Source organism: Neltuma alba, unplaced genomic scaffold, assembly GCF_004799145.2.
Source record: "Neltuma alba isolate B1F8T4 unplaced genomic scaffold, ASM479914v2 tig00005987_pilon, whole genome shotgun sequence".
NCBI classification, from domain to species: Eukaryota; Viridiplantae; Streptophyta; class Magnoliopsida; order Fabales; family Fabaceae; genus Neltuma; species Neltuma alba.
Window position 1 is genome coordinate 1 of NW_021634306.1, and position 23,700 is coordinate 23,700.

A 23,700-nucleotide genomic window follows, 5' to 3' on the forward strand; every position below is an offset into this window, starting at 1 on the left:
TTATGAGGCCTTCGTCATGCGAAGGTCTGGGAATAGATTTATCCACATTTGTCTGAGCCTGGAATAACTCTCGCATTTTATTTCATTTTTATCACTTGATGGCATAGAAGTAACTGATTATTTTTCTCTAAAATTAGAAGCTGATTGCAACCTGGCCAGGTTTTCATTTGGTTTACAATATACTAGAAGATTTTTGGGCATTGAATAATTTTCAGTTTTCCACTGGTATATGGACCGTTGCCTCAAGAACTGAAATTCACGCGTTCATTTTCGTGCGCCTTTTTTTTGTGGCAATTTTCATACATCTTTTTATAAACCAATACGGGGACCATATCGTTGATATTAATTACTGACCATTTTATAATTTTATCTGATCATCTCTATGGTTTTCTTTTCTTTTTTTAACATTTCCAATTCTTTTTCTGATCGCAATTTTACACTTGTCAAAGATGAAAGGTTCCCGGTGATGCCTTTTTAAACCATGCTAATGCTGATATCAGATGATTTATGCTTTTAGTTTATACTGAGGGAACCATTACTCTTTCTTAGCTTTGTTTCTACCGTAAATATGTAGTTGGGTTCTAGTTGTTCATAGTTATTACTTAATGGTTTGAGGCCTGTCATTTTCCGTGTTTCATGAATACATGTGTTTTAATGCAAGTTTACGTGTTTTTTTATTTATTATCTAAATTGAATTACTCTGATTAATGTTACTTGATCAGCTTTATCGCTTCCTGGTCCGGAGAACTGGTAGCAATTTCAATGCTGTGATACTTAAGCGCTTGTTCATGAGCAAGGTTAACAAGCCACCACTTTCTCTTTCAAGGTTGATAAAATTTATGAAGGGAAGGTCAGATATCTATGTCTCATTAACTTTAATAATTTAACTAAATTGCAGTAGTTTTAATTAATTTTGTGTGAATTAATTTGTGTTGAAATTTCTTTGTGTAGGAAGATAAGGTTGCTGTGATTGTGGGTACTGTGACTGATGATATCAGGGTTTATGAAGTACCCGCATTGAAAGTTACAGCACTCAGGTTCACAGAAACAGCACGAGCCAGGATAGAAAAGGCTGGTGGTGAGTGCTTGACGTTTGATCAGCTTGCTCTCAGGGCCCCGCTGGGACAGAACACGGTATGTGGCAATTTCGCTATTTTCTGATTTGTTTGCTTTCTCTAATTTTTTGTGTTAAGCATGTCATTAGTACTGTTTTCATCTGTAATAATGAACATGTGTTTGCTTATTTTTCTTTTCTATGCGTAGAATTTGTTAGATCTCTGTAGGCTGTCACATGGGAATCCAGTAGCATTCAATTTGTTTGGTTCGTTGAGTCCTTTGTGTTATATACAAAACTGCCTAGATTTTGTTGGAAGTGCTGATTTAGTGGATATCTCAATACTCTCTCTTAACAACTACAAATTTCTTGACCAAGGGGATAGTAGTGATTCTATTTGCACAAATCTTGTGTTTATTTGTATTTTAATTTTAATTTACTCACTTATTTCAGAATATCGAACCCTCTTTTTTTAGATGCTATGCACCCCATCCCCCATTACACCAGCTCTCTAGATGTTCGTGTAACTGTATCGTTAGTTGATTGAACAAGTTTGGAAATTTTGATGTTTGTATGCTTTTGGACGGTAAACTTATCGTTAATCTGGGATGCAGGTCCTTCTTAGGGTCCAAAGAATGCTCGTGAAGCTGTGAAGCATTTTGGTCCTGCTCCTGGTGTGCCACATAGCCACACCAAGCCTTATGTGCGATCAAAGGGAAGGAAGTTCGAGAGGGCCAGAGGAAGGAGGAACAGCAAAGGTTTTAGGGTTTGAGTTTATCTTAGTTTATTTTGGATAAGGTGATCCGTGACTCCCAAAGTTCACATTTTTGCAATATCATACGAGCTGATGACAAATTTGACTTTATTTAGTTATGGATGACGTATGAACTTTTTATGCTTTGGTCTCCTAGATTTCTTGTTCAGTGAGCGTATTTTAAAATTTTATTTCCAGTGTTTCTATGGAATTTTTTTTAGATGCCTTGGTGATGAGCTCAATTCTGGATTTGCTTGATGATAAAAGTGGAACGAACGTGGGGAGTGCAATATTTCCTGTTCCCCCTTTTTTTTTGGCCTAATATATAGGAATCTCCCAATTTTACTACGTTATGGTGATGCCTCTCCTAGCATTGCCATTAGATTCACAACAAAGTGGTACTTTCTAGGATCTCCTCCCTTTAAGGGTCAGACTCTCACCAAAAAGAGTAAGTTCGATCTTAGGGAGTGTCATTTTGTTGTGGTTCCAGTCGCAGTGCTAGGGGGCATCACCACAGCATAGTGAAGTTGGGAGATTTCTACTTATTGGGCTAGAAAAAAAAAGCTTGCTTGTCATGCTCTCATGCCTGTAGGGACAGGCCCCAGTAAGTTAGGTGTCTTGTCCTTAGATCGTGGGTGAGTCCAACTCTTTTCTTAAAAATATTTCACCAAAAAAAAAAAAATGTGGAACGAACCTATAGGTGTAGGCTATCATAAATTCTGTGCTGGACTTGTGACCATTAAATTCAACACGGTGTTTACATCTCCAAACCCTGATTAATTTAGGTGCATTTTAGATACTAATCTGACAATTTTGCCTGTTTACATCCGGAAAAAAACTACGAGGAAGTTAGGTTAGCGAGATCAATAGAATTTTTTTTTCCTTGGCCTTTTTATGCGAAGGTGATATTATGTTATGGATATATTTTTTTATCATAGTATTTCTATTGTTCGGGTCCTAGAACAAATCATTGTGTTAAAAGGGTAAAGGAAAAACAAGTAAACACATGATAAATAATTATCTGTCTCGAAAGATTTTAGTTCAATATGATGCATTGATATTCTCTATTTTGATAAAATAAGTATATATTTTTCTACATAATCATCAAAGGTTATAAATGTAATATTATACCCAAGCTAGAATAACTTTATGATATATTGAGTAAAATAAATTTCAAAAAATTAATCAGGAATGTTAGCGTGTGTAGGGTGAATCTGAGTGTAGTCTTAACATCTAACCAAACCAACCTAGTTTCTTGTGAGACCTTGTAGTTGAATTGACATCATTTTAAGGCCTTTTCAAGTGCGATTTTGAGCTCAAAAGATACGATGAATGCACGAGTTATGGCAGAAAAAATGTCTAAAGAAACGTGTTCATTCGTCGAAGTAGACATGCAGTTCTTAGAGTAGGATTTTTACTTGCCATGCCTCATCCACTTCTGTAACTTTCCCATGGAGACTTGATAAGCATAACCACCTAACTTGATACGAAGCAACATCCTTTCAAGTTTAGTTTAGGAAAAGCCGAAAAGGCGTGGATGCCCAATATTTACCCCGGAAAAAAATATAAAATAAGAGTTTCTCATTCTAAAAGATAAAACTGGTAATATGAGTTGAACCCACAAGTTCAATCCTCCAACCTACCAAAAATGACAGGTTAGGATTAACTAAAAATCAACCAATCAATAAACAATGTTTTTCAATCCGTACTACCTAACCCACAACTTGTCGCGGGTAAGCCACCAACTTGCTTTTTTTTAAAATTTTTTTTTAATCATTGTGTATATTATTATATTATATATTTTATCTAAAAAATTAAAAAATATACCTATATCATTTATTTATTTGATGTTTTTACTCAAGTATTTAAAGAAAAGATAAAAATTTCATTATATTTTTTTATATTGTATAAGAAAAAAATTTTTAAAAAAATAAAAAAAAAAAAAAGTTGACAAGTTGGCGAGCCAACTCATCAATCTATCATAACAGGTTAAGCCAACCCGCCATTACAAGCAGTTTTTTTAGCCCGTACTACCTAACCCTAACCTGTCACGGGCTAATATGTAACCCACAGGTTGACTTATATTACCATCGTCCATCCCTACTAAAGGAAAATATTAAGCCCCACATTAGGGAACACACAAGTACGGTATAGACTTTTCCTCCTAACAGACCAATCCTTTGGGATTCAAACTAATATTCATACTAGAAAACTTTGGAGATTCTCCTACTTCTGGGATTATATAATGATTCTAGAAGATTTCCACAACCTTTCTCCTTCGTTCCCTCCTATCCCATTTCTTATCCTTTTTTTTTTATCAAGTTTCTATCATAGCCAAAGTAAGATGCCCCAATAACATAATCAAGCAAAAGCGTAGGATTTATGGATTTATTAGATTCAATTAGTTAAGTGGTTAGACGACTTTTATTAGTTGCTGCAGGTTGCTGCATAGTTACTTTATCAGAGGATTTGTGAGGACCGCCAAACCAATGAGCCGTTGAGGCTAGCCAGGATGCCTCTTTACTTCCTTCGCAGTCATGAGTCAGTTTCACCGGCCAATCTCTTCCCAGAAGCCCCTTTTTGTGCATATAGCCAATCTTCTCATGGCTCTCCAATCTTTATAATCCTGAAACGATTTGTTTGCGCCCCTACTCAGTTAAGGGAAACACAGCAGGGACAAGTGAACTGATAATGTTCCCATAATGGCACGATTTTGCTACAAATGAAGAACAAAGAAAGGCGTCTGCAAATAACAACTCGACATATATGGAAGTCAAATTGTTCAGGTAAAACAAAGAGAGACCATGTGGACTGGATCAGAACTTCTTGATGAAGTCGTAAATGTGGGTGCTAATGTCCCCTGCTGCTTCTTGATTGTTGAAGTGACCTACTCCTTCCTGAACTACCACTTCCTCCAAATTCGGCACGTCTTTCTTGAAACGACCACTCTGTATGTACTCACGTATTCCTGGCGAAGTGTATACCACGTCTAAGTCACCTGTTATGAACTTAACTGGAACTTTCACTTGCACCCCAGTCCATGCTGCTGTGAGTTCCCAGTTTCTGCAGCACAGTCATGCAACAACCTCTCAAAATATTGCTAACAATGATCAGAAAATGACGTTCCCAAAATTTACTTCCTCGACGAAAGTGTTTCTGTAGGTGTAGTTAAAACATCACTTCAGCACAATTAGAGAGGCAAGGGATGAAAAATAGAGAATAGGAACATACAGATCGAGATTTCTGTAGTAGTTCAACCCTCCAGTGAAACCAGATTTGTCAAACTTAGAGGCATAAAAACGCAGGTCTTCTTCCGAAAGCCAGGAGGGCAAGGCCTGAGTGGTATTTGCATTATGCCCAAACCCTTCTTTTGAAATGATTGGGGGACCAGTATTTCGTGTTGTGAGGACATGCTTCAGTACTTGTTGGCAACCAATTCTGGCCATCTCAGCTTCTGCCTTCCCTGGCTCCTGTCACAATTAAACCACCGCATAGTACATGTCATCTACAATCTACCATTTCAATACCAAGGACTCATGATCTTATCTTTTATCAAATAAATTATCATATGATTGAAACATGAGTGAAAATCTAAGCAATCTATGCAAATTGACGGATTAAGATAACCAAAATAAAAAAGTTAGGTTACTGACAGTAAAGAAGTGTAACCACAGTTCCCAAATCAGAGCCATCAACATTTCCTTTTATCTTTATTATTGTGATGTGATTGAAATCTTTCATTTGGACAGTGATACAATTCCTCTCTTGATATAGGCGTCACATGATAGTCGAGTTTGGAAACTATAGCACTCTTATTTACTTTAGGATAAGACGTTTTTATTTGCTTTTCCTCCGTTGATGTCTTGCTTCCCAAATTAAAAGCCCAGGTCACTCGTTTCGTGTCAGTTTTGCAAAGGAGATATGAACAGGGGACATCTTGAGGAGGTCAGTTAGTTTGATAGTACTTCCCGAAAAGGAAAGGATGGGGGAACAGGTCGAAGAAGTACTATGAACAAGAAAACCAAAACAATGATCTAGTTGGATATACAGATTTTTTGATCCTGTAGCAGGTAACGCGAATCATTTTTAGATCTGATGAAGAATAGATAGAAGTACCTGGAATCTGCAGATATAGTAATCCTCCCCATAGACGGCTCGAAAGCCATCAAGCGGCCTGACTCGGGGGTTTCTGGGCATGAGTGGCACACTGAGGCAGACATAGGCCTTGACTCTATCAGGACGAAACATGCACAGGTACCACCCTATGATGGCTCCCCAGTCGTGAGCCACGAGGAACACTTGATCCACACACAGAGAGTCGATGAGGGCGATGATGTCACCCACGATATGAAGGCAGGTGTAGCTGTTGATGGAAGCCGGGGCTTCGGTGTCGCCGTAGCCGCGGAGATCTGGAGCAACGGCTCGGTAGCCAAGTGAGCTGAGAGCCAGAATCTGGTGGCGCCAGGAGTACCACAGTTCAGGAAAGCCATGGAGGAACAACACCACCGGGCCTTCTCCTTTCTCTGCAACATGCATTTTGATGCCATTCACTTCCACTGTTCTGTGCACAATTCCTTCCATTTTGATGATCTGACTTGTTTCTGCAATGAAATGTGAGGGATTTGAGCTGAACGTGCAAGGGGCAAAAGGCTAGGGAAACCTTATAACAGCTCTCTTTCTCGAGATTGGGGAAAAAAAACCAGATATAATAAGGAAGTAGTGAGGGATGATTATAAATAACATAGATTTATATTATTATACTGCAATATAACTTACAGATAAAAACCTAGTAGTCAATACAACTCTCTTTGGTATCTGTCTCTCACGATTCTTCTCTGTTAACGTAGGCCAAACTTTTGAGATCAATTAAACATCAATAGGTTCTCATCAGGTAGTCATTTAGATCCTTCCGCACACGACCTAGTCCCTATATATACAGTTCATCGTTAGCTATAAAAACACGGGTGGCGACGAAAATTACAAAGAAATTAACAACAAACTGAAATTTCAGATGGAAGGGAGGGAGAAGGGAAGACATTATCAATAAAAGATTGTGACTCTGCAAAAATGCGGAACAACTTCAAATTATGGAAATTGAATTTAACATAAATTCAAATACTAGGTGGAAAAATTTGGACGTTAGCAGCTGCGTATTTCCAACACTATTCCTATTTGTAAGAGAATTATTCAATGACAATTTGATGGAGATATAAACACTTTCAGCGTTCAACAATCTAAGGCCATTCAATTCCTCCTGCTCAACAGCACGAACTCCTGCTACTTGGTGAGATGCAGCTTTGCTTTGAATGCCCGTTGCAGAGGTGCAAAACAAATCTTTCGGAAAAATCGATAAAGACATTAGAGAAAACCAAGAAGTCATATCAGAAACAACGGCACATGAACATGAAGCATTACATACCCTATCATTTTATGGGTTTGGACAGCAGAGGAATCAGATGAAAAATGAGCCATAAAATCAACTAAAATATTATCTGTAAGAGAGGTAGGTGGGAACAAAAGGAGTCGTACCTGAGCAGAAACTGACAGAAGCGTAGGCGAAGGTGAGATCTGCGACCTACAAGCTTGGCTGCTTCAGTGTCCCTACGAGCAAGTGGCGAAAAGAGGGTTCGCATTTAGTGTGAGGCAGGCGCGGGGGAGAGAGCGATTTAACTGAGCCTTAAGGCGATGCTCTGGCGATTCCACGTGCACGGTCGTGCATTCTTGGATCTAACTGAGTCCGCAAGCAAGACAAATCTAGGCCGTTCATTCTAGGACTCCGAAGTCAATTGAAGAACTTGTCTCTTTAGTTACCATTTAAAAAGTAGTGACTTGACAAAAAAATGTCTCTAATTGATTTCTGAATGCTGATTTACAACAACTGATCAGGTGATTTTTTGGTTCTTAAATTTTAAAAAATTAGATATTAATAGAGGTGAGGTGATTAAAAAAAAAGTTAGATTAGATGCTGAAAAAAATTAAGATTTACAAGTTGAAACCATATCAGAAGATAACTTTTTAATCATGATTAATGAAACGAGAAAGTATGTAAGGAAAATTTTATCTATGCAAAAATATTTATAAATACTTAAGAAAAGTAGATGAAAACAAGTCATTAACATACAAATATCAAAAAAATTTGTGATTGTTAGCTTGCACACAAATAAAACATTTTTGTCTATGTATTCTTCTGATTGCACTACAAAAAAAACTCTTATATTTAGGATTATTTATATTATATTCAGGACCGGATAAATACCATATACTATTCTTAATATAAGATTTAAATTAATATGTTTTCTTTAATTTAAATCAAAATTCTTACACCTCGTTTTTAATACTGCATTTTAAACGAGGCCTCGATTCTATGCCAAGGCGTCATGCGCGGGCAAAGTAAAGGCAGAGTCGCACAATCTTGCAACCTCGTTCTTCTTGTTTTTTTTTTGGCCAAAACTTGCAACCTTATTCAGAATGCTATAGATGATGCTTGTTTCTTTTTCCAAACTAGGTCCACGTTCAATGAGAATATCCTAAACAATAATAGAACCAAAGGAACAAAAATACTCTTGTTGTAAGTGTATACCAGGTGCACGTGACTTTTTTTGAAAAAAAGCTATTCAAAATCTTGGGCTTTGATTTTAAACTCCGCAGATTAGGGTCGAGTTTGAGAAAATGCCCACATTTTAATAAGAAGGATTATAGGGCACCCAATTCTATAGAGTCAGGCCCGTAAGGGCCGGGCTAGCCCATTTTAGTTAGCACACTCCCCTGGATGGAGCCCCCATATACCAAATCCAAATTATCAATTTATATTAAATAATATTGACACCAAACCCAAACAAACGGCTTTTTTTTTTTTTAATTTAGTGGACCCAGAGATTTAATCATCATAATGCTTCAAATTAAGTAAAAATGCATTTTTTTACTTTTAAAAAAATTAATAAAGCAACAAATGAAGGTGACATTATTATGCGGTTTGGAAAATTCTCACACGTTACTCAATTCATGATCATAGCAAGGCGAATTGAAGGGGGTGGGTTACCTTGGAAGAGTATGAACAGTTTTAATGAGAATATTTCATCCCTGCCGGCGTGCGATGTCGTGTGGCGAGTATAGCGAATTATTAGCAAGGGGTATATTCTTACAATAAGCATGTTGGCTGATGGTCAGGATATCCGACAAAATTCTGTTTTGTTCTCGTCTGCTAATTATAATCGAGGAGGGTCCAGCTTTCTTCAGATCTCATTCAAAACGGCCTTGTTTTATAGCCTCGGTGCTCTTTCCCGGCGGCACTACTCCTCCCTCAACCTCCCTCGGTGATTTCTCCGTCACAATAAACGGCTTACATGAGTTTTAATTGCGATGATCAATGGTTGTGACGTCGAAGGCTGGGGTATACATGGTTGTGATGAAGCGTTTCAGCTCTCAATTAAAAAAAAAAAAAAAACAGGTTTTTCTAGCGAAGCATTAGTTTGAAGAAACTGGTTTGCCAAAGAGGCTTTTAGGCCAAACACCCCATAATCTTTGGCGGGGAGATATACACTGCATCAGAATGCAAGGCTCCATGGACAGGCAGCGTGTTGTGGGGAAACAAAGCAAAACCACGAGTAGAAAGAAAGATGTTCAAAGAGCAACAGCTTATTACAATAAACATGATGCAAATGCAAAATACAGGCGATCAAATAAATTATTATCGGATGAGGCACGGAGAGACGGCGGGCGGATTAGCAGACGAAATGCATCAGAACTTGGAGAGGAAGTCGTAAATGAGATTGCTGGTGTCTTCTGCCGCTTCTTGATTGTTAAAGTGAGCCACTCCCTCCTGCACAAATACCTTCTCCAAACTGGGCACGTCTTTCTTGAATCCACCACCATGAATATACTCTTTCATCCCAGCCGAAGTGTACACCAGGTCTAAATCGCCCGTTATGAATCTTACCGGAACTTTATCGCTGATTCCTACTCCATTCCACGGCGAGGTCAGCTCCCAGTCTCTGCAATTTCACCCGAACAATGCAAACCATTAATAATTTTGACACACTCCTGAAGCTATGCACTAATGTTAAAAGCAACATACAAGTTGAGATTTCTGTAGTAGTTTAAGCCACCAGTAAAACCCGTTTTGTTGAATTTGGCAACATAATAAGCAAGATCTTCTTGAGTGAGCCAGGAGGGCAAGTCCTCCGGAGTGTTGGGATTGAAGCCAGTCCCATACTCTCCTTTCGGCAAGATCGGGGGACCCGTTTGCCGGGTGGTGAGGATATTTTTCATCACATATGAAGTCCCAGCTCGAGCCAGCTCTTCTTCCATCTTCCTCGGTTCCTGTCAACATCACAGAATCACAATCTGCATCACAATAAAAAAAACGAAGAAGCAACAGCCAACTGTTGACCATGCGACGGGAACCTGAAATCTACAGATGTAGTAATCATCCCCGAATAAGGCATGAAAGGCATCTACGGTTCTGATTTTGGGGTTTCTGCCCAGAAAAGGTCGGAAGGGGACGCTGAGGCACACATAGGCTTTGACTCTTTCAGGGCGGAAGAGGCAGAGATACCAACCGACGATGGCTCCCCAATCATGAGCAACGAGGCAGACTTGATCCACACCCAGAGAGTCGATGAGGGCGACGATGTCACCGACAAGGTGGAAGCATGTGTAGCTGGTGATGGACGATGGGGCATCGGTGTCGCCGTAGCCACGGAGATCGGGAGCCACCGCACGGAAGCCTCGGGAGCTGAGAGACAGGATCTGGTGGCGCCAGGAGTACCAGAGCTCAGGGAAGCCGTGGAGGAAGAGCACCACCGGGCCTTCTCCTTTCTCAGCCACGTGCATATTGATGCCGTTCACCTCCACCGTTCTATGCACCATACCTTCCATCTTGATCTTGATGAGCTGATTTGGTTCTGCAGTCAGAAGTGGGGGATATGCAGGCACCGATTAGAGGTTTATGCTTTATACTACCGCAACATCTCCGCTCTTCGTCGCAAACGTGACTGGGAAAATGTTTCTAATTTGGGCATTTGGCCGCTCCAATTTTGCGCTCATTTAAAATATAAATAATGCAAGGCGATGATGACATGAACTGTGAAGGTGTTTCTGGCGGCTAGCGTGGCGATTCAACATGGCCGCACGAGCAAAGTTGCAATGACTTGAAAGGCAACCAAAAAAAAAAAATTTCGGGACAAAACTGAGTTCTCCCACCTCCCCCAATTTTTAACTAATTAAATTAAATTTCAATTCTGTAAATCCATTTGTATTTTAAAAACTATTAAATCTGAACTATCAAATTCAATTCAATAATCTATGGATTATGATTCCTCTGTTTAGCGGAAATAAGCAATTTTTGGATAAAACGGACAGTAAAGCTCGTCGGTTTTGACGTTTTTTATTTTTATTTTTTAAAAAAACCGTTCATTGGCATCCGCATGCAATGCCCAGTTACCTATTAACGGTCCAAAACAATACTCTATTGCTTCCAAAATAATCATATTTTCTGAAGTGAACTTATTCATTATACATTCATGTAAACATTTTTCAAACAATAATAATTTTTTATAAATTTTTTTAATTCTTGAAGGGTGAAATTTTTTGAACAATAATAATTTTCTAAAAACGTAAAGTGATAACCCCTTTGTACAGTGTATCCCATTAAAAAAATTATCTTAATGTTGACAATTTGACATGTATGTGTGATAAATATAGAATCTTTTATTTCACGAGCGCAGCAGCAGCACAACGTGGAAATTTGGTAGATGTTGCTGAGAAGTGAGAACACACAAATCTTGAGGCCGCCACCAATAATTAATTTTCATTAAATTATTATATGGACAAAATGTTAATGATGGCAAAAAAAAAAGTGTTGATTGTCTTTTTGGACAATAATGCCCGACATGATAAGTTGATCGCCAACAAGGGAAAACAATTATCGACGCATATGAAGGGGTCCGTGATTATCCTTGCAGATCGGGCAATTTTAAAATTTTATTCGCACCTAACAATAATATGAATAAAAATTTTGCTACGCCAGCTTTCGGCTTTCATCAATGCTTTACAGCCTTTTTTATGCCACTGAAATCATTCGTCTTATTTCAAGCACACAAATCACGTCTTCTTTTTATCTTATTCATGACTAAAACTTATATGCCTGATATATGTTTAATAAAATAATAATGTTTTAGAAAATAACTTGCTCGTAAAGACGGGCTATACTGACAGAATAACTGTATATTACTCCTCCGGTCCTAATTATAAGACCCAATTGACTTATTTGAGGAGATTAAGGAAGTAAGTTAAGTTGGTTATTTATAATAAATAAGTGTTGTTATTCCTAAAATATCCTTGCTAATTAAGTATATTGGCTAAAACTATCATTATTAGAAGGATTATCTTGGAAAAAAATGCATAAATATAAGAGAGAAAATAGATTGGGTCTTATAATTAGGACCAAATAAAAAGTCAAATTGAGTCTTATAATAAGGACCGGAGGAGTACTATATTTGGCATCCCCCCTCCAAAAAACAAACAATTGTCTTCTGATCATGTTTCGGTAACTAAATGGACAGATACTCTGCCGAGTTTAGGCCTGTTTCAATGTAGGCCCATTCAGTGGCAGCAATATTTGAACGATGACTAACTAATGAAATGTATTATAGCAACAATTCGGGGTCCTAATCAAGGGTAAGCCTATTGCACTGACGTCCTGGCTTCGGGCTTTCCTACCTCTTCGTCCCACTAAAACGGTCCTCATAGTCTGTATTATTTCAATTTTCAAGCACATAAATCGAGCCTTTCTTTATTTTATTAATGACTGAAACTCAATTTTCACACGCAACAAATTAATTATTATATATCAATTTAATATTGCTCTCTCAGTTAAGTTTACTTTTTTGGCCAAAAAAAAAAAGTTCACTTCATTTTAACACAACGGACTATACCGGCAAGCCTGAACGGGATAATTATGAGTATAAAGACGAAATCAAAGAGCAACACGCAATTCATAGTACCACACATAGTAATGGATGTTGCAAATGCAAGCACAGGAGCAGGGCGAGATCAGACGCATCTATCCGAACTTGGAGAAGAATTCGTAAATGCGAAAGTTGGTGTCGTCTGCTGCTTCCTGATTGTTATAGTGAGCCACTCCCTTTTGCACGAATATATCCTCCAAACCAGGCACATCTCTCTCGAATGAACCACCATGAACGTAGTCTTTTGATCCCAGGCGTGGTGTAAACCATGTCTAACTCGCCCGTTATGAACCTCACTCGAACATCTTTGCTGATTTTTGCTCCGGTCCACGGTGCCGTCAGCTCCCAGTTCCTGCAAATTCACCCCATCGACAACTCCGTTAAACAAACCGTAATGAAGCCATCACTAATTTTGACTAGATCGATCGCCAAACAAAACATTACGGGTTGAGAGCTCTGTAGTAGTTCAAGCCACCGGTGAAGCCGGTCTGTTCGAATTTGGCAATATACACGTTGAGACCATGTTGAGTGAGCCAGGAGGGCAGGTCCTTTGGCATATGGGGATTGAAACCGGTGCCATACTCTCCTTTCGGAAAGATTATAGGACCCGGCTCTCGAGTGGTAAGGATATTCTTCAGCACATATGGAGTTCCGACTTGAGCCATTTCTTTCTCCATCTCCCCCGGTTCCTGTCAACACCACAGAATCACAGTAGTCTGCATTAAAACGAAAGGCGGCAACGATTTGTTAATACGCAGAAGCAAATTCAGACCTGGAATCTACAGATGTAGTAGTCTTCGCCGAATAAGTCGCGAAATTTATCTACGGTTCGGACTGTGGGGTCTCTCTTATTAGCGAGTCCGAAGGGGACACTGAGGCATACAAAAGCTTTAACTATTTCAGGCCAAAAGAGGCAGAGGTACCAGCCAAGGACGGCTCCCCAGTCGTGACCGACGAGGAAGACTTTGTCGACGCCCAGACAGTGGATGAGGGCGACGATGTCACCGACGAGTTGGAAGCATGTGTAGCTGTTGATGCCCAATGGGACATCGGTGTCGCCGTAGCCGCGGAGATCCGGAGCCACCGCACGGTAGCCGCGGTTGCTGAGATACGGGATCTGGTGCCGCCATGTGTACCACAGCTCAGGGAAACCGTGCAGAAGAAGCACGACGGGGCCTTGTCCTTTCTCAACCATGTGCATCTTTATGCCGTTCACTTCCACAGTTCTTTCCACAAATGCTTCCATCCTGATGATTTGATTTACTTGCGTGGTAACAGGCGACCGATATATGGAAGCACGACCCCCCCCCCCTTTCTTTTCTTTTTTCCTTTTTTTTTAAAAAATTTGGGACAATAACGCATCACGTGATGAGTTGATCACCGCCAAAAACGAAAAAATGACCCAAGTGATCTTATTTTGTTGAACATATTTTTGGATGGGTTTAGTTAGGTTCTTGGGTTTTCTTTTAATATTCTGTTGAATTTTAAGTTGGGCCTGTCCCTATAAATATTGGTATTATGGACTGTTGTAAGTGTGAAGAAGTATTAATAGTATAAAGTATTATTTATATTTTATTGGGTCTGCGCGCTTATCATATCTGATCCAGCTTTCATTAATTGCAATATATAAGCAATTAATATTTTATTTTTTTTGACTTGTTATGAGATTTTACTCCAAGATGATGGGTGATTTTTATTAGATGGAAGCATCATGTCGTTGGTTGGGGGTAGAGCAACGTGTTTGATAACTCATACGAGCACTTGGAAATATACTTTTATATAAGTTGAGAAATCTCATAGGTTATAAAATCACTTCTAAAGAAACCAATTCAACTCACATGGTTTTTTGTACAAGCCAAGGTAATCTTAGCTTCTTATTGTGAATAATGAAGGGAACATGCCTATCTTCGTTTGCATAAAAGCATTTCTTACCAGTTTCCTAATAAGTTTTATTTCATTTTAGGCGCATCCAGGGGTGCAGTGTTTGAACGACAACTAAATAATGAATAATAATCAGAGAGTGCAGATACGAGCAGCAACTCATAAAGCGTCGTTTAACAGAATTACATGCGTGAAGGGCTGGTTTGATTTGTGGAATATTTTCATGTGAATATTTCATTTACAAAATTGAAAAAAAAAACAGTTTTTCGGTGAGCAAAAACAGTTTACTTCGGTACCTAGCATAACTAATTTAAAATGTTGATAAAAACTGCAAGTTGGGTAATGAAAATAACATTAGAAAACTGGTGAAAGTGAAAAATTCCATCACCATGGGCATTATTGGGATTCACATATTGCGGAGGTTTTTACTCTTTCCAAATGAATACAATTAAAATCACATGTTTATAACAAGTATTGCGCATATACATGTCTCCTACAGTTCAATATAATGGCGTTGGCTTTCAAATTTATGCAGGTGAAGAGGAGTTAGATAAGCAAAGTAGCAAGTCGGGAAACACAAAGCACGGCTATATATGAGTGGAGACGTGAAATCTAAGAGCAATAATATTCCTCCGGTCCTTAATATAGGACTCAATTGTTGAGTTGGGTTTGGTCCTAAATATAAAACCCATTTCTCATGTTTATCAATTTTCTCTAAACTACCCCTATGGATACTCCCTCAACCATAATCAAATAGAAGAGGAAGATGAGGTATTAAAAAAGATGATTATGGTGTTTTAGGAAAAATGTGTCATTTTTCTTATAATTAACCAACTTACCTAACTTTCTTAATCTAATCAAATTAGTTAAATGGGTTTTATATTAAGGACCGAAGGAGTATATTATAATACTCTTCATTAGCTTAAACAAGTATGCTGGTGGAAACGAAATCACAATTATGAGTAGAATGACGAAATCTAAGAGCAACACACAATTTATTAGCATTAAAAAATCATGGATGTTGCAAATGCAAACGCAGGCGGGCAATCAAAATTATTGAATCAAGCATGGAGAGGCAGGTGGTGGAGGAGGAACGGAAGATCAGATTCATTAGAACTGGGAAATGAATTCGTAAATGCGAAAGTTGGTGTCGTCGGCTGCTTCCTGATTGTTAAAGTGAGCCACATCTCTCTGCTTAATTATCTCCAAATTGGGCACATCTTTATGGAAATCACCATGATCAATATAGTCTTTCACCTCAGGGATAGTGTAAACCAGGTCTTCGTCGCCCGTTATGAACCTGACTGGAACATCTTTGCTGATCCCCGCTCCAGTCCACGGTGCCGTCAGCTCCCAGTTTCTGCAAAGTCACCCCCCCCCCCAAAATTAGAACGAACCGCATCGGTGAAACAAACCTTGAAGCCATGCATATGGATATAATTTTGACTAACGAAACAAAACATTGTGAAAAGCCAGAAAGGAACATACAAGTCGAGAGCCCTGTAGTACTCCTCTTGTCCTTGATATAAGACTCATTTAACTAATTTGATGAGATTAAAAAAGTTAGGTAAGTTAGTTAATTATAAAAAATGTGACACGTTTTTCCTAAAATACCATAATCATCTTTCTTAATACCTCATCTTCTTCTTCTACTTAATTATGGTTGAGAGAGTATCCATAGAGGTAATTTAAAGAAAATTGATAAATATAAAAAATAATTCTTATATTTAAAATTAAAATTAACTCAACAATTGGGTTTTATATTAAAAACTGAAAGAGTAGTTCAAGACGCCGGTGAAACCGGTGTTTTTCAGTGTGTCCACATGTTCCTGGAGGTCCTCTTTAAGGAGCCAGGAAGGCAAGGCACGCCCTTTGGCATATGGGGATTGAAGCCAGTCCCGTACTCTCCTTCTGGCAAGATTATGGGGCCCGGTTCTAGAGTGGTGAGGATATTCTTCGCCACATAGTCAGTCACCGCTGAAGCCATTTGGCACTCCACCTCCCCCGGTTTCTGTCACAATCTCCATTAATTAAAACAAAACCAAAAAACACACAATAAAGCCGAAAAAGTTCGCAGGAAATTAAAACCTGGAATCTACAAACGTAGTATTTGTGGCCGTATAACCGAAGAAAGTTTTCTACGGTTTTGACTTTGGGATCGCTCTTACAAACAACTCCAAAGGGGACACTGAGGCACACAAAAGCTTTGACCCTTTCAGGGCGAAAGAGGCAGAGGTACCAACCAATGATCGCTCCCCAGTCATGACCGACGTGGAAGACTTTATCGACGCCGAGAGAGTCGATGAGGGCGACGATGTCCCCGACGAGGTGGAAGCATGTGTAGCTGTTGATTTCCGAGGGGATTTCGGTCTTGCCGCAGCCGCGGAGATCTGGAGTCACCGCACGGTAGCCGTTGTCGCTGAGAAACTTGATCTGGTTGCGCCATGAGTACCAGAACTCAGGGAAGCCGCGTGCAGAAGCAAAACCACTGGGCCGCGACCTTTGTCAACCACGTGCATCTTGATGCCGTTCACTTCGATGAATCTCTGCGGAAATGCTTCTTCCATCTTGAGACGGCGATCTGATTTGCTTCGTGTAGTCACGAGTGAGCTATATATGGACGCAAACCCAGTAGGCCTCTATATACAGCTGCGTCCACCCTTCATTTCACTGCAAACTTTCACCGGGAAAATGTTTTAAAAGTGCAGTGTCAGCCTTTCACTTATTTGAATAATGTAATGTGGGGGGGGGGGGTATGGCGGGGTTTTCTGCTTTTTCATGCGAGCTTCGCGATTGAACAACGTAAGCAACCTGACGTACAGGAACTTTGCATGATCAACGGAGAACTTTTTAAGTTTATGGGTGACACGGCACCATGTGGAAACTCGGGAATCGTGGCGCTGCCGCCAATAATTCGCATGAAATTATTCTATAAACAAATGATTTTTTTTTTTTGGACATGCACATGATGAGTTGACCTCCAAGGCTTTTGATCTTCATTAATGATATATTTTATCCTTATTCAAGTCCTAATTTTCAACTTTCTTTTCGTTTCGCAAAAATTTACTTTAAATTTTTTTTAATTTTACAGCAAAAATTTGCTTTTATGTCATAATTTTATAAAGTATTTTTTTTTCTGGTTTCCTAACCCTGACATCATTAGTTTTATTAACTAAAAAACTTTAACATTAAAATTTTAAATGCTAACAAAAAATTGACAAATACTAATATATTGTGAGTTTATTGATATAATAATGATTGACACAAAAAATCATTATTTGAAACTAACAATATTATTATTAGAGGACTAGAAGATATCCTATAAAATTAAGAAATAAAAAAATCTTGTATAAAGTTAATTAGAGCCCCATAAGTTTATATAGTTTTTCCTTTTAGTTTTCTCCTAAATATAAGTAGTATTCCAAATTTTAAGTATAATGAATACTTGTTTTCAAAAAGTACCCCTAATAGAAAAATTAAATTTCTTATCTACATACCCTTAAAATTTTATAATAAATATATGCATTTGTATGTAAAATACAAAATTTTGGCAGCTTGACTCGGCTATTTTTTTATATTATATTGAAAGTCATACTCCTCCGGTCCTTATTATAAGACCCAATTTGACTTTTTATTTGGTCCTAATTATAAGACCCAATCCATTTTGTTTCTTATATTTATGCATTTTTCTCCAAGATAATCCTTCTAATAATGATAGTTTTAGCCAATATATTTAATTAGCAAGGATATTTTAGGAATGACAACACTTATTTATTATAAATAACCAACTTAACTTACTTCCTTAATCTCCTCAAATAAGTCAATTGGGTCTTATAATTAGGACCGGAGGAGTATATAAGAATGAAGCCATGAAGGAAATACCTACAGACATATATGTGTGTGCGCGCGCGTGGAATGCGTGTGTGTGAATAGAATGAAGAAATATTTTGTCTAAACTTATTATTGGATTATCTCAACCAAGCAAGTTGTAGTTTGCCAAAGTGATTTCTTTTTTAAAAATATTTGAACATAAATTGTATTATAATAACTGAATTTTATAATTCTATCTCAATTTTTAAATTATAGTTTCTCAAATGTTCTGTTTTGTAAGGGTAAAATGTCCCCTGAAAAAAACCTGAAAATTATAGAATCCCAATTCAGGTGCCTAATTAACACTTCAAAATTTTAGGAGAGGAAGTGGAGCCTGATCTAGTATTTAGCAAATATAGTTAAATGAATAAAATGCTCTTATTTCAAAAAATTTATTAACAAGTTATGAACTAACAATAACAAATGTTGAATAGCAAATAATAAGAAATTTGCTGACAACAACAAGTTTGAAACAATGACATTTTAGTCATTTAATTACATTTGAAAAATACCAAATCAGACACTGGTTCTTTCTCTAGGATTTTGAAGTATTAGGTACTTGAATTTATACTTCACAATATCTAGGTTCTTTTTATGTCTTTTTCCCTTTTGTAAATATTATTAAATGTTAACATATCAAAAATATGATACATGATTCGAGAACTTTATATAATGAATATGAAAATTTTGATGTGAGTATTGTTGAAATTTTAACAATTTCAAGATTTAAAAAAATATAAAAATTTAACATCTATTTACATTTCATCCAGTCCCACCACCCTCTACTAACAATATAATAACAGAATTTGTAAAAACTCACGTTAATTTTAAAAACGTTGCATGGGTATAAAATTATCATAGGAAGAAATTATAATAAAGTTTCAACTTAAAAACTGGAACTTTTAAGCCTCTAGCATTTGTAATTCAGTTTTCTTGTTATCCCAAGAAATTAAAAAAAAAAAAAACTCACATTCATAACTTAATAATGTGGTTCACTTCAAACTAAAAAAAAGGGGCACAATTAATTCCATAATCTAGATATTAAACGTATTATAAAAATACAAATTAAAATGAAAAAGAAAACCCAAACTAAACATTTTTAACATCCAACTCTTTTATTTAAAACTATAAATTTTGTTAAAATATTTAATATAAACATTTTCCCTAAAATGAGTTTTTAAATTATTCTCCCCCTCTCGAATCGCAGATATTGTTAGTGTGGGGTGGTCGGGATGAAATGTGAATATTAAATTGCTATAGTTTGTTAAATCTTAAAATTGTTAAATTTTACTCTAGAACTATTAATATTCGCGTATTCACAGTCTCTTCCTTTGGTCATTTTTCCCGCCAAACGACAACGTTTAAATGCGGAGCGATGAATGGCAAGGCAGCAGAGTGGTATGGTGTTGTGTCACTATTGAAAGTTAAGGGGTTTTTGGATATAATTGAAAATACTTGTTAAGAATATTTTGACCGAAGAACATGAGATGATTAAGGTTTTTCATTACAACTTTATAACTGTTAACCATATTCTCCAAATTCTCATTCACGCCTTCACATTTACTTTTTTCCCCGCTCAGTTCTCCCTCCAAACGACAAATTTTAAAGGCGAATGAGGTGCACTAGCGGATGGCAAGGCAAGAAGCCATTTTAAATAAAACTTACTCTCTCCCTCATCAAATGTAAAGGCCACAGGTCCATTAAGGCGCGTAAATTAATAAACACTATTAGAAATAATCAGAATTTTTTTTATTTGACAAAATAGAAATAACTAGTGTCTGAAAAAGCAATTCCCCTCTAATTTGGGTATCGTTACTTCATATCCCTTAGAAGAAAAAAGAGAATTAGTATCGATCGGGTTTCGTTTAACAACATTTTTTAAGGAAAAAAATACCATTAAATTTTTATAAATTATACATTATCCCATGTTTGATGAAAAAAAATTTAAATAACACACGTTTAAAAATACTTATAAACATGAGTTACTTATAAGTTATTCTAGCCCTGCGAAAGGAAGGAGGACAGAAGAATTGTTGACTCGTGGCGGGCCATGTACGCCTTCAGATTAGTTCGCATCAACTATGCCAAAAGGCGCAACAAGACGAAGCTCGCGGGTCAAAAGCTGATCCAACGCAGGCCCACTGAAGTTCAATTGAGCGAGTCTTAAACTGAAATTAAGGGAGCGTTTAGATTAGCTAAAAAATACTTTTTCAAAACATTTTTTTATAACAAAAAACATTTTTAGAATCATAATTTTATTTCTACTTAGATACCGTAAATAGAAATCAATAACAACATGTTTTTTTTCCTATAGCAACTTGTTAATTGACACGAAGATTCAGACCTCCTGTAAAAGAGAGTGCTCTTTTACAAAGAGTATCAGCCCATTAGGAGTCGTTTGCTACGAATAAAATAGAGGGAAGAGGAGAAAATATTTTAATAAACTTGATTTTAAAAAAATGGGATTAAAATTTTTAAATAATTCTCATCACCAGTTTTTTTTTTTCCTTTCATTTTCCTAATACCAAACAGTAGCTTACGCAACCTGATCAGAATTAGGGCCCTGGAGTGAAAGTACAGGCCCTAGTTTTCTGCTCGATTCCATGGGCCCAGAGGCGTCGGGCGACGTCGAGAAGGAAGTATTGGTTCTGGTGAGGGAGGAGGCGATGTCGCGGAGGCGAGGACGAGAAAAGAGAGTGTGATGCTAAGTTCTAACACGGTTTGTGTGCCGCTGTTTTTTTTCTTTTTCAGCTGAAGTGTGCTGCCGTTGCCATAGGGTGAAATTGCTGAAACATGCAGCTTGCTTTAAAATCGTACATGTAACTGTGCTGCATGCGCTTTAGCTCAAAATTTTATAATCCTATTTATGTATATTCTTTTTCTAATTAAACTTACTAAATCTTCAATACTTCCTCTCCAATCCAACCAAACCGGGGGAGCATTTGCCAAAGTCCCCTGCCCCCAAGGAAAAGGAAAACTTAAATCGAGAGTTTATGCAAAGAGAAAAGAGCATCAATTCAGCGGATGCAATATTTGTCGGCAAAAGAAATAGGAAGAAATCCAATATAAGAACAAATTGGGGTCATAATTGGGTGTAAGCCAATAACATTGGAGCACATCTCCATAGATGAAGAAGAAGGCTCAAGCAGAATGGATCTTTACTTACTTTACGCACAGATAAAATCCTGGGAATCATTCGTCTTAGACAAGCTTCCCAAGAAGAACTGTGTGCGATCTTCGGTTTCGAAACTGAAAGCAAACAGAGTCACGAGATCAGAATTGCTTCAAATAAAGAAGAGGACTATCTGCGAGAGGCGGATAAGAAGAAAAGAAGCCGCCATGGCCTCCACCCTCCACGAGCCGCCATGGCAACCCTAATTGCAAATCCCCCTTATATAGAACAACTTCATTTTCTAAATGACAATACCGCCCTTAACGTATTTTACGTGCCCTGGGCGGGCCATAGCATTTACCAGCGACCTCTGCTAGGGAGGAAACTGGTTTATAACTTACAGGAAAGTTTCGGATTAAAAAATAAAAATTACACCAAAACAAATCAGATATATATAAAAGTTTGCATAAATTTTGAAGGGAAAAATTGTAATCAATGACAAAAATCAGATATCCTTCTCCAATTCCCCCATTCCTTTTCAACATTGAAGATAATATTGTAGTCAATGATAAAAATCAAAATGAATAAATTATAATATCTATAAATTAACCGGCGTTGTAAATCTTTTTCCTATGACGACTATTTATGAGCTAGAGGAAGTGTGAGGCTTGCATTTGACTTTATTCATCTTTCACCTTCGTCATCTTTCTTGAATTTAAAAATTTTTTAACCGGGATTGCTCAATATATTCTCTAATTAAAAGTTGGAAAAATAAAATTATCTAATTAACAATTTTATTATAGAGAAAATCCTAATTAAATCCTGCTGAAATACTTAAATTTAAATTGAGGCCTACACTTTTAATAAATTCTTAATCAGGACATAAGACCTAATTAGGAATTGCTGAATATTGTTAAATAACTATAATGCCCCTCTTTAGTTAAAAATAAAAATTGATTATTTTATCCCTCTAAAGTGGTTCATCATCTCTTATTATTAATATTTAGACAAAAAAATATAAATAATTTTTTAGTGTTTGAAATTTTGTAATATAACTAAAATCTTCAAAATATTTCAAATTATAATATAAGTAATCTTTAAATAAATATTTTTTTCAGGTTGTAAATATTTATTTTAAAATTTTAAAATATTTTTAATTATAATAAAAATTTAATATTAAATCGTAATCATTTACGTTTTCAGTTGAATCCAACATTGTTTAAATAAATAAAACTAATGTAAATTATAAAAACTGAAAATAAAAAAATTTATTTAAACTTTACTTATATTTATAATTTTACTTATATTTGAAATTTAACATGTTTTATTAAAATATTTTTAATAGTGTAAGTTATATATACAAATTTCAAACATTGTAAAATTACTTATATGTTTTTTGGTCTAAAAAAAATCATAAGAGATGAGGAATTACTTGGGAGAGGTATATTAATCAATTTTTTTTAATTGAAGAAGGGCATTCTGGTTATTTAACAACATTTAGAAATCCCTAATTAGGTCTCATAGCCTAATTAAGAATTTGTTAAAAATGCAGGCCTAAATCTGAATTTAGGTATTTCGGCTGGATTTAATTGGGATTCTCCCTTTATTATATTCATTTCGTGCATTGCATGATAAAAAATTCCATTGAAATTTAAATTAATATTAATATTTAATTAACACCCAAAAAAGCCTTTAATAGGTGGCCATTTTGTATGAAATAATGTTGGATTATGTATAAATATTCTAAAAATAGCGTTTATTAATCATCCATAATCAATTATATGTTATTCTTTTAAAAATAATGAAAGGCTAAGATTTTACGTCCTATCTATTTAGATCAAAGTACAAGATATAAAAAATGATATCAATAAAATAAAAAAAATATGCGTTTGATACCCTTCTTGAAATAGAATCTCACAAATTGGAAAAAAAATTATTTATTTATATATCAATTATTAATTTCACACATGGGGGTACGAATATTAATTATTTATATACCACTTTCGGTCTTTAATATAAAACCCTGTTTGACTTTTATTTTAATCCTAAATATAAGACCCCA

The 23,700-nt window shown here is 36.6% G+C and overlaps 3 protein-coding genes, 1 long non-coding RNA gene, 1 other non-coding gene and 1 pseudogene across 6 annotated transcripts; 2 read left to right on the forward strand and 4 right to left on the reverse strand.

Annotated features, from left to right (window-relative positions):
• Positions 1-456: 456 nt before the first annotated feature.
• On the forward strand, positions 457-534 carry LOC114749224 (small nucleolar RNA snoR53Y). The gene has a single exon (XR_003740533.1). It is a non-coding gene; the product is annotated as a small nucleolar RNA snoR53Y (small nucleolar RNA).
• Positions 535-941: 407 nt separating this feature from the next.
• Positions 942-2,033, forward strand: LOC114749221 (uncharacterized). Its single transcript, XR_003740532.1, has 2 exons — positions 942-1,134; positions 1,669-2,033. It is a non-coding gene; the product is annotated as an uncharacterized LOC114749221 (long non-coding RNA).
• Positions 2,034-4,385: 2,352 nt separating this feature from the next.
• LOC114749218 (epoxide hydrolase A) lies at positions 4,386-7,432 on the reverse strand. Of its 2 annotated transcripts, XM_028937709.1 has the most exons (5): positions 7,338-7,419; positions 6,595-6,728; positions 5,925-6,409; positions 5,040-5,278; positions 4,386-4,871 (listed from the first exon to the last, which is right to left on the reverse strand). In XM_028937709.1, exons 3-5 carry the CDS (start codon positions 6,387-6,389, stop codon positions 4,625-4,627), a joined length of 951 nt encoding a protein of 316 aa, XP_028793542.1. In that variant the 5' UTR covers positions 6,390-6,409; positions 6,595-6,728; positions 7,338-7,419; the 3' UTR covers positions 4,386-4,624. The 2 variants fall into 2 exon arrangements, with proteins under 2 accessions (XP_028793542.1, XP_028793543.1); XM_028937710.1 differs by lacking the exon at positions 6,595-6,728 and having other exon boundaries at positions 7,338-7,432.
• A 1,851-nt stretch (positions 7,433-9,283) lies between these two features.
• LOC114749217 (epoxide hydrolase A-like) lies at positions 9,284-10,840 on the reverse strand. Its single transcript, XM_028937708.1, has 3 exons — positions 10,212-10,840; positions 9,883-10,127; positions 9,284-9,799 (listed from the first exon to the last, which is right to left on the reverse strand). Exons 1-3 carry the CDS (start codon positions 10,683-10,685, stop codon positions 9,547-9,549), a joined length of 972 nt encoding a protein of 323 aa, XP_028793541.1. The 5' UTR covers positions 10,686-10,840; the 3' UTR covers positions 9,284-9,546.
• Positions 10,841-13,047: 2,207 nt separating this feature from the next.
• LOC114749219 (epoxide hydrolase A-like) lies at positions 13,048-14,114 on the reverse strand. The gene is made up of 2 exons (XM_028937711.1): positions 13,548-14,114; positions 13,048-13,464 (listed from the first exon to the last, which is right to left on the reverse strand). Exons 1-2 carry the CDS (start codon positions 14,019-14,021, stop codon positions 13,216-13,218), a joined length of 723 nt encoding a protein of 240 aa, XP_028793544.1. The 5' UTR covers positions 14,022-14,114; the 3' UTR covers positions 13,048-13,215.
• Positions 14,115-15,766: 1,652 nt separating this feature from the next.
• Positions 15,767-17,223, reverse strand: LOC114749216 (epoxide hydrolase A-like; annotated as a pseudogene).
• Between the last annotated feature and the right edge of the window lie 6,477 nt (positions 17,224-23,700).